Raw genomic sequence first — 10966 nt, forward strand, 5'->3', positions numbered from 1 at the left:
ACTCCTGCGATACCCTTCCTAGTTTTTAGACTGTAGACACTAAAGCACCATTGTATGAAAACACTAGAATATACTGGGCGGTACAGACTAACTGTCACACATACGGGTGAAAATGCCGCCCACGATCAAAATATGTTCTGCATGCTTGCTCTACAGCTTGCGAATAGGTGCTGTGCTCACTCTGCGATATCTGTACCTCATTGGCCCTGCAGACAGTCCTGACTGCTAGGAGGAAGAGACACCGGAGATTACAGAACACATCTCGTGCATCTGGCCCCGTTATGTACCACTCATTGGTGCAACAATTGTTTAAATCTACCTGTTAACCTCAGTCTGAAAAGGTTCTATTGCGGCCTGGGCGGGATTTTGTTGGCGTGATACTCTGAAGGCTTTCATCCAATGCTTGCAACGAGAGTGGTCTACGCTTGAGGATTTGAAGAGACTTTGGTGTTAAGTTTGCGCAGCAAAATATTCATCCTCAACACCACTACATCTACCGCACTCTGCATTCGCCCATGCTGAGTAGCAGCTCACAACATTAGGGCAACTTCTCAGCTTTTTATCACAATAAATGTATCTCTCTAAGTCTCTGGCTGTTCTTAAGATGATCATTTGCTTCTCACTTTTGCAAGATCTCGATCTCTGCTACGCAAGGAAAATAGACTTCTTGATGTAATTATATTGACGTTATTGGAGAATATTATCAGCGCAATTATATAGGGTCGACTACAGAATGAAGGCCTCTTCCTGTCACCTCCAACTGCTTTAGCTGACACCTTTTTGTGCCAATTTATAATTCTCGTTATGCCACCTCACACTCTGTTACCCTCCACTTGGTTTCCGATTTGATTTGCAGCTATTCAGTTCGATTGTTATATCAAAAGTTATGAGCGCTATGCAATAGATATTTATAAGTAAAGCAAATGTCGATGCGCCAAAATACACTTCGGAATGTCAGTTTAGGGATATCGCAAATTGGAGAAATATATGAAGGAAAACGAGCAACTCACACAAAAGGTCCTACTTGAAAGCAAAAATAATTTATTGATTTCTAAACACCGTTCATCGGCCGTAACTGCTTTCCGCAATACCCATTCTCTATTGCTTTAAACCATTTTCGTTAGCCGGCCCATGGACCTTGGCGGCCGTAGCCGAAACCGTAAGTTGAAGCACTTGTATAGGGAGCCGACAGGCGGGAAGAACCACCGATCACACGGTATTGCGGACCAGCAGGAAGTGGCCTCCCGCTGTAGACTGCGTCAGCGGTGGCTCCGGGCTCGGTACCGGGCTCGTTGGTGTCAATCTTGGCCCGAAATCCGCCGGCGTCGGCGATATACTTCACCTGGCGGTAGATACCGTTCGCGTCCGAGTAGCCGTAGGCGCCCGTCTTCGTATTCGATGCGTCACCTTGCTCCTTGTGGAAGGACTTTGTACCGTATTCATCAGCGTTGTCGTAGCCGAAGCTGTACGGCTGCGGTGGCTGCATCGCAAACAGAAGTATTGAGCGTGGTACATGCTTGCTGAGAGGCGGCCGAGGAACACTATTTGTGTTAAAGGCAATTGAGAGTTTCAGTCAAATGTTAGCCCAACAGCCTATTCTTGCATAGGCACGATACACTTGCGAAAATTTCATGTGTCGCGCGTTTGTGCTGCATTACAATACTTCCACAAAACGTATAGAGTGCTTTGGGGTTCTGCTTGTACGGGTAGAAAATTTATCATGATGTTCACTCCCCAACACAGCAAATCTTAGCTTAGTTTATCCTGCGCATCCTATAACGTACCTGCACTTGAGTGCAGGAACTTCACCTCGACCTCAGGAAGTTGATGGCAGAGTCTCCTTCAGTCGATGGACGACGCGGTGTTCAATTTGGTCGAGGTGAAGAAGAGCCTCGAGCTGACGGCCGTTTGAGAATAGTAGGTACAATGGGGAGGAGGGGGAGGTTACCTAGCAGCACCTTATGTAGCTTTGCAGCGGTAACAACATTTCACACGGGAACCTGCGAACTCATTATTCTAGAGAGAGATGCATTCAGCTGTATACGCATGGCACACTGGCACATTAAAGTACCTTGAACTAAAGGCCTTTCCTAATGTTGATGGGCCTTGTGCGCAGCCCATCAACAGTAGAATAGTTGTCAAATCACTTCACTGACTAAGTGACAATTTTACTGCTTACAAAAAATTCACCGATGATTTTGATACTCCCTAATGCTAAATTTGACCGCAGCTGTATACGTGTTTTCATTGCGTGATATATTGGCAGGCGCATACAATCTGTCTCGTGCGGCATGTTGCAAACGGAGCGAACTGTGGCGCGACCGGTTCGCTAACCTGGAGATCGTGAGAGGCAGCATGTGGGCGAGGCGTAGGGGCGATCAGAGAAGCCGCCGCGTAAGGACCTACTAGAAGACGCGTGCTACTCTGACGTCATCTAGTAGCAATTTTCGTCGCACTACTCTTCTCGCGCTTTCACCATACCCTTCTCGTCCACTTCCCTCTTCGCGTCTTTTATCCGCCGCTCCGACCCTCGTTCGCTCTTTCATGCTTCGCTGTGCTTGTCCGCTTGGTTACGATGACGCCGACGCTGGATGCAGGAACGGGCGCCTAAGAGCCGCGATCTAAAATGTTTGTCACAGTTAGCAGACGCTTAGTTTGTCCCACAGCGAAATTTTACTTGAGCTATACTTTCAAGCGCACGCAAATGACCCCGTCACAGATGTTGATACTGAGCCATTACCATAACCTCGGGCCGAGTGTGCCATAAGGACGCGTTTTGAGTCGCGAGGAGTGGTGGCGCTGCACTCGCAAGCTATTCAAGGTGCACCTCAGGGAAGCTTGTTGCGCGCTGAAGCAAGCGAGGTCTGGAACGCGTGTATGACATCTGACCAAACAAGTGCTCCAAACCAGCCGTGGTTCGAGCTACGGTGTGCTAGACACATTCGTTAGTTGGCTATGAGGACGCCGCCGCTACGAACACCCCTTTGAGCGACACGCTCAACAGTATGCAGCGCGAGTCGGTCGGCGCGCTGCAGATGGGGCAGATTCGTCCGCAGAAGCACCTTTTGTTTTGCTGACATCAACAAGTCTGTGTAACTATGGAAAAGCGCGCGAGGAAGCATTTCACGTCGTCTTCTACGTTCACCAGCTTCGCGGCCAGTGCCTTCAGTACAATCACTCGCCGCTGAAAGAGGAGTCATACTGGCGACTTAGGTGCAGCAGAACACAGGGTGGACGTGGCACTGCTTGAGCCGGGAGACGGGGACGATTTCCAGGCTGCGACGACGCTGGTTTGGAGACGCTTCCGTCGACTCAATGAAGTAGGTAACCGCAGATGTTTGTTGCAGTAGCCGGTAGGGACCATGGTACTTTGTGAGTAGCTTGGTGGATAGGTCCAGAGGAGTAGACGGGACCTACGGGACCTACAACCAGACTAGTAAGCCGGGAGTAAATCATGTAGCCGCAGTAGATGTATCGTGGCGATGCTTTTGACGCCACTGGTCCTGGAATGTGAGCGAACGAATGAGCGAGCTGGCGACATTCTTCGGCATATGCAGCCTCTCGGGAAACAGTTGTCGACTCCGAAGCACCCGGCCAGTTGAGTAGAATTGTAGATGGGCCAGCCGGGAACAACGCTGCTTGCGCAGCTCGTCATACTGCTGGCAGAGCTGAATTACCTCGGCAAGCGTATGTGGACTTTGGCGACGAGCATCTGGAATGCATAATCATGGATACCTTTCATAATCGCAGCGGCCAAAAATAACTGGCAGTTTCTCAGGAACGCTGGAAACGTTATAACTTGGTCTTATTTGCTTAGAATATAATGTGTTCATTTGAAGAAGGTGCATGAGAGGTAGGACACTTTAGGCATAGCACCTGAACATACCTGGCAATAAAACACACATACACGCACAAAAATGCACGTACGCACACAAACGGGTGCCGTATGTGCTACTTAAGGTAGCTTAAAACATTGATTATTTAGAGCTGTTCCGTGGCTTTCAAAACCACCACACACTGCGCACAGTGCTCTATATAATAAGATACGTATTCTAACTTGTGTGCTTCGTCGATAGATGTGTTGACGTTCTTGCAGAGCAAGAATACGTCTTTTATGTAGCCTGTAAAATTCTAGTCCTTGCGTTGAGTTCAACTGCGCAAGCGCTGCTCAGCGCAAAGCCAGAGAATGGTGGGATGGCCGAAGACGTTTGTCAAGTTGTCGTGAAGGCTGACTGGGTTGTAAGATCTGAATCATGATTTCTGAACCACGGAAGCTCCACGTCCATGAAGTGAAAGATCACATTATCGATATTGGCATGGTCGTCACACGGCAATATTAGGCGAGCCTATCATCCACGTCGAGGTCATCGCAGGATCGCGTTGCCGGATGACGTGACGGCAGACCATGGTTGTGGGTACGGCAGCAGCAGCCTCGGACGGTCCCGGATCATCCACTGCATCAGCTGGTGGTAGCGTACAGCTACGGAGGTCCAAGATGTTGAAGAAAAAGCCAGCACCACCACCAAATGCAATGGGAGTATTTGCCTCGCAGCACTTGATGTAGCTTTGTAATGGTAAGCCTGAACAACTGAGTCGGACCTATGGCGAATTGGGCGATGAAGCACTCTGTGAGTCTTGTTATACTTTCACCAACACCGTGGCCACTGCCTTCAGTACAGAGTGTATGTCCTATAGCCCTATAATACAGTTCTTATTGTGGTACCTGTCGAACAAATCGTTGACTGAGTAACTTTTACTTCAAGTAGTATGAATGGGACGCCTGTTGAAAAATAAAAGAGAACAAGATTGGTAGCAAAGGCGGCTGCTTTAAGTTGCAGTGTCATTTCGACAACAATTTACGTCAAGCTGAACTGTCGTAGTTTGCGGCAAGGCGAATATGCATCTTATTATATAAAGCACTTTGCGCAGTGTGTGGTGGTTTTGAAAGCCACGGAATAGCTCTAAATAATCAATGTTTTAAGCTACCTTAAGTAGCACATACGGCGCCCGTTTTTGTGCGTAGGTGCATTTTTGTGCGTGTATGTGTGTTGTAATACCCGGAATGTTCAGGTGCTATGCCTAAGGTGTCCTACCTATCATGCACCTTCTTTAAATGAACACAGTATATTCTAAACAAATAAGACCAAGTTATAACGTTTCCAGCGTTGCTGAGAAACTGCCAGTTATTTTTGGCAGCTGCGATTATATCAAGAAACGCCCGAGGAACCGTGAGCACTTCTTATGTGTTGTGAATGCGAAAACAATAATGACCAATTGAACGCCGCTGAGCGGTACTTCGGGTTAATATTAACTCCTCTCAGGCAAGCGAGCTCATTGAGACGCTTGGCGCGTTTTGATTTGACCTTAGCTAGGCGCGGCTAGAACACAGGTAAAAGCTCACGCAGGCAAGGAACGCGCGGATAACAGAGGCGCAGCCAACGGGTATTAACCTGGCCTTTCGATGATCCAGACGACAGACGCCGACTTTCTCGCTGAGTCGGTCATTCGATGTTTTCGCATCCATCAAAGCAATTAGGTAACATTTCAGTTGTTGTAATTTTCAGGATACCAATTATGGGGTTGTATATCGTTGCTGGAGACGTAAAAATGAAGTGTTTGTAACAAAGTACACATGGCGTATTTATGTTTCCTCGCGAACACAGAAAGTCCGCAAAATATGAATAAAACTATGTTGCTGCGCGCCCATGTTCACGGGATGGGAGAGACATCAGCTTACTGGGACAGTAAGCTGTTTACCTGTTGCTTTGCCAAGCGGCGGCGATAACAGCGTCGCATTCTCTCCACAACGCGCTTACCGATCCCTTTGATTACTCAATTAACTTCACGCAAGTGCGATACCCTTAACGGCGAGCCTGAGATGAATATCTCCTTTGCCAGTGAGACTGCCTGAGGACGTCGTCATTTCGAGCGCATTGGTGTACATGGTTTTGTTCATATTTCGCGGGCTTTCTCTATTTACCTGAAAAAATAAACATGCTGTGTGTACCGTCTTGGAAACTGTAAATTTATGCCTGTCTCACGATTATCCACAACCTTTTAAACGACGTCTCGTCAATCAGAACAGCACATAAATATTGAGTGGGTTGTCTAGGAATGAAAACATTACGAGAGGTTTCTCTGCAAGGCTCTCACAAATATTCACTTGATATTATTCACGTCGACTGATGCAACATTCGCTTGACATTATTCCCATCGAATGATAGCTGTCTTTTCTTAAGCTTGGGACATTATAGATAGGGTGTCATGTATAGATTACATTTGCACATTATTACAAAGACGGAAGGTGTTGCGTGAAGAGCACGGGAACATCGTTACTCACGTTGTACAGCTCCTGCCGGGCGAATGACTGTGTGGCGGCAGCGAATGATGGCCCAAATGCCCCATGGTTGAACCCGCCACCGAAGCCGAACTGACCGCCAGCCAGGGCCACCGGAACGAATGAGATCAAGAAAGCCTGCACACGTGACGTTACAAAATTATTTGCACTTGTGTTCATCATCGTCATCGTAGATTATTGTGCACCATCTCGTTCCCTGAATTATACCAGCGTTTAGGTTAGGTTAGGTTAGGTTAGGTTCGGTTTGAACTAAATATGAGTTTTTTATTCCGACGCAGAAAAATGATGTTATAGTCGCTGAAGCGTAAGTGCAAATAATCACAATTTTAAAATTAAGGCACGCAAGCCCCATTAGCCCTTAAAGAAATAGCTTTTGTGAGAGACAACAATGGTAAAATTTTTGCATACGTGAAAGAAATGGTACGCGCTCACTTTCTGTCTGTTATTTATACCACTCGATAAATGCACCCGGACAGCAATAATCGGAATACATATTTTCGTGCGAAATGTGGTAAAAATATCCCAAGCATATGTATCCGACTTCAGGCCCCACATGCGCTCAATCTAGGCGTATCATTTCATAATTTACTGAGCACTCAACTCTAATATCCGTTCCTATTGCGCAGTGTAAATGTGCGCTGAAATTCTGAACACGCGTGCGTGAAGCAGTAATGGTGATCAGAAATAAGAAACATGGAGAAGAAACAGTTGCCTGGGTGACTTCAGTATGGCATGCTTGGCAAGGGAATTAATTTTTTTAGCTTTTGTGTACTTCATGCTCCTTTCTTTGCACACCTTGTGGCTAGTTCTCCTCGCCTATATAATTTCCATCATCTTCGCCGAGCTGAGGTTATCAATCATGCATCTACTACCGCCTCTGATTTTTACAGTGAGGTGGTTAAGTGGTCTTCGTCCGGTGGCATGTGACGGCATGGTCGATGTCAACTGTAAATGCAACGCAACTTTTGTCGATGCCTCGAATTTGCTTTGAAACGGAATGATCCATTACGACAAAATAAAACTTACCCTTGCATGTATCTCATTCCCCCCCCCAAAAATATATGCTGCGTTTTCCTTCCTTTTTTTTTCTTAACGGCTAATCCGTTTTTTCGCCTCTATCGTCGCTTGATACCGGCTCGACCCTGGAAGCCAGCTAGGAATATTTACAGCGGCAGCGGTGAAGGATGGCAACGTGCCGTTGCACGGAAGCCTGCGTAGGCGCTGTCACTTTCATCACTTATGACAACCAGCCATGAGAACAATGCAGCAACTGCTGCTTCGTTCGAGCAGGACCGTGAGCCAGCAAGAAAGACACCTAGTACTAGGGAAGTGTGTGAGAACTCGCTTATACAGCTTAGCTGTTTTGATGTGTCAGTTGTGAGATTGGCATACATCTGCGAATTAATATTTTGTTATTCTTCGGTATGCTTCTTTTTTGTGACATTGATTGGGGCCGCGAAACCAAAACCAGCTTTGCTAGCCAGGTGTTGGTGCTCACGACTTGGTTGTTAAAACACCTGACCGCAGAATTATGAAGTTGACTTAGGTTGACCACAGGCGTATTAGTATTAGTGCTGACGATGATCATCAAACATTTAAGATTACTTTAGCAACAACCGAATGTTTATAGCTGCTGTGAATACGGGATTGATCTTGGGCCGTTCAGGCAAGGTTACGCAACGGCGTAAATGCGATAAGATGATTGGGAACCTATGATTCAACTCAAAGATATGAGAACTGGCAAACACAGCGCATAGTTGCCCCACGAGTCAATACTGAGGCAATGTAGGGCTCCTCCTATATTACTGCTGCAGCAATATAATCTAAACACATCGTCGCATGTGCGCTTTTCACGAAGGATACTTCCTGCTACTTAAAGCAATCTGAGGCTGTGTTTCACCAGATATACAGGACATTTCATAGCTGCCACCAGAACCCGCGCCTAGAACTTCACGTGAAACAGGCGTCACTGAAACTGTTACCGATAGAACCTAATATTCGGTAGAGTGTATAAGCGCGACTGTACGAGGACGTAGAAAGAAACAGATACAATGACACAACGCTTCAGATACAAAACAAGATATAAACAAAAACACGAAGCGTTGTGTCTGTGTATCTGTTTCTGTCTACGTCGTCGTACAGTCGCGTTTATACACTCTACCATGGATTCTAACCAACTAGCCCGCCAACGTGTGTTAACCTAGTATTTGGACTATTATTTTATAAGTTTGAGCAAATGGTACAGGCTCTGAGTAACTTCATTCTTTTTCGCGTGAAAACTAAGAAAAACTGAATGATTAGAGATACTTCCAGGAATCCACAATCGGCGAGAAATATGCTACGCCTACCTGAGCAAGCATAGCTGCAGTGGGGCGTGCTGTGTAGCCTGCAGTAAATCTCAGCGACGACGAGTCTCCTCAAGGCGAATGGCTGCCGCCGTGGAACTGGCGCCTGGCGATGCTGGTGCTTCTATGGAAATCCTCAGGGTGTGTGGAGACTAGAACTCAGTGACGGCTTCGACTGCGCCGACTAGCGGCGGCCGGCAGCGTTTTATAATGTGACGCCTTCGCGGCAAGGAGGCCAGTGACGCGTGCGTCTGACCCAGCCTGACCTAGCGGCTTGACCAAGTGCCGGGGCTCGCATTGTTGCTGTCGGCGCGGCTCCTTCTGCTGCTGCTGCCACGGATGTCGACGTCGTAGCCGCACTTTCGACGCGCTCAATTTTTCGCGGTTTCTTCCTCACCGCGTGAAATCGCAACAAGTAAACTACCAGCATTCCGGCGGACGCAACCGCGGACAGCTTCCCCATCTTTGTGTCGTTTTCACGCCAACTTTCACCAGGAGGCACGACCTCGGTTTTTACTTCTGCCCCAGCGGCTGACGTATTTATCACGCTCCGTCTTATTCGCACGCATCTCCTGACCTTCCATTTTGTTCGCACTCGTGTAATAGTTTTGCCGTCTCATGTGCAATGAAACCGATTCATTGACGAGAGTTTCAGCTCGGGTTAGTAGGTTAAACATCCTAACGACTTGAGAGGCTGCAGTGCACATGGTGACTACGCTAAGTTTTCATTTCCTTACACAACTTTAACGTCTTCCAGCTTGCCTTTGCGGAGATTTCAGCGTTTTCCAATCGTTAGCCAGCGCCCAGTTTGCTGTCAAGAGCAGCCCGTTGTCAGTTATTTTTCTTTATCGGTAAATGCCAAGTGCGAATATAGTTTACTGTGATTTGCGAAGGAAACTATTGCGTAATTATCAGCTTTAATGGAACTGTTTTACATTTTCAAGGCACCCTGCTCAGAGATGTCACCAACTATGCCCAAACGAGTGAACCGTAGCAATTTCAGCAAAATATCACGATAACCATAGTCTTCACCAGAAGATAACTGGTCATTGACTAAAATCCACGTATAATTCTTTTTGTGTTGAAGGAAAAAAATCAAAGGGGAGGTTGCCCTCACCGCAACGCCAGAGACATCCTCTTCGAAATGTAACTCGAATTTACTTCACAATTCTACGCGAAAAACACTGGTTCGTCATGGACATTATAACGCAGCATTGAGACGTAGCCATGCCCCCTTATTTATTCAGTTATTGCGAAACCAGCAGTCCAGCTGTTACAGCTAGGCCTTTGCGCAAAACGCGTTGCAATTTCGAGCTCGTTGGTGCCATAGCTACTAGTCTGCACACTCTGTTCGACGACTAGAAGATGATCGACATCATTGCCCGCTATCACAGCCCACGAATAACAATTATTCAAGCATAAAGGCGACTCCGGTCTTGTGTCCAGTACATGCACTTACCCTTCCACCGAAACTAGGTTTGTTGTAAAATTGCAGTGTAGGTTCAACTGAACGCAACGAGTAGCTTCATTGCTAGCAACTGGGGCGCGTTTGCGCATACTAGTAAGCAAATTTTATTTAGAGACCACAACAGTGATTAGTACTGTTGACATCAGAAAACTCCTAACAATAATCAAATAGAATACTATATATTTCGGAATAGGAATGAAGCAGTGTTGCTCACTTGATAGGTCAAAGGGATTTCAGGAAGAATCTAAATTGCTACGACGTCCAGGTGGCAAACTGACAGATCGTTCATATTTTACCGGAAAGCGCACTATAACACAGGCCTGTTATTCTTTACCTTTTTGAAAGAATAAAGACGATAAGAAACTAGTTAACCTTCGAGGCATTTCAAAGAGTGCAAACAATTCGCGGGAATTAACTTCTCATATACTAGAAACTTATATAGATGGTACAAAATAAAAAAAAAATATTTTGTAACAGCACACTTCAAGCCGGTCATCTGGATTTCCTAAAAAAGGAAGACGAGAAATTACTAGAAATGATAACGTGTAATCGTATAATAAACAGAACGTTTCTGACAACTTCCTAAAAATTTTAAAGGGAGGTATACAATTTACTAACTGTAGCTGGTGAGTTTGCAAGACATCTGCACTTGGAAAAAGGTTTGAGGAATATGTGTGCTAGAATTTGCGTTAAAAAGTGCATTGTTCCACGTATTTGCTTGCTAAAGCGCAGTTTTATGCATTGAAGCCCAAAATGAATTGGAACGCCAGCGGATTTCGCCACACACTTTTAGAA

General features: G+C 46.3%; 1 protein-coding gene across 1 annotated transcript; it reads right to left on the minus strand.

The window, feature by feature from the left end:
• Positions 1 to 1024: 1024 nt before the first annotated feature.
• Positions 1025 to 8867, minus strand: LOC126540074 (uncharacterized). The gene is made up of 3 exons (XM_050186875.2): positions 8707 to 8867; positions 6341 to 6475; positions 1025 to 1480 (listed from the first exon to the last, which is right to left on the minus strand). The coding sequence occupies exons 1-3, from the start codon at positions 8716 to 8718 to the stop codon at positions 1121 to 1123; spliced, it is 507 nt and encodes a 168-aa protein (XP_050042832.1). The 5' UTR covers positions 8719 to 8867; the 3' UTR covers positions 1025 to 1120.
• Between the last annotated feature and the right edge of the window lie 2099 nt (positions 8868 to 10966).

This window comes from Dermacentor andersoni, chromosome 2 (genome assembly GCF_023375885.2).
Source record: "Dermacentor andersoni chromosome 2, qqDerAnde1_hic_scaffold, whole genome shotgun sequence".
NCBI classification, from domain to species: Eukaryota; Metazoa; Arthropoda; class Arachnida; order Ixodida; family Ixodidae; genus Dermacentor; species Dermacentor andersoni.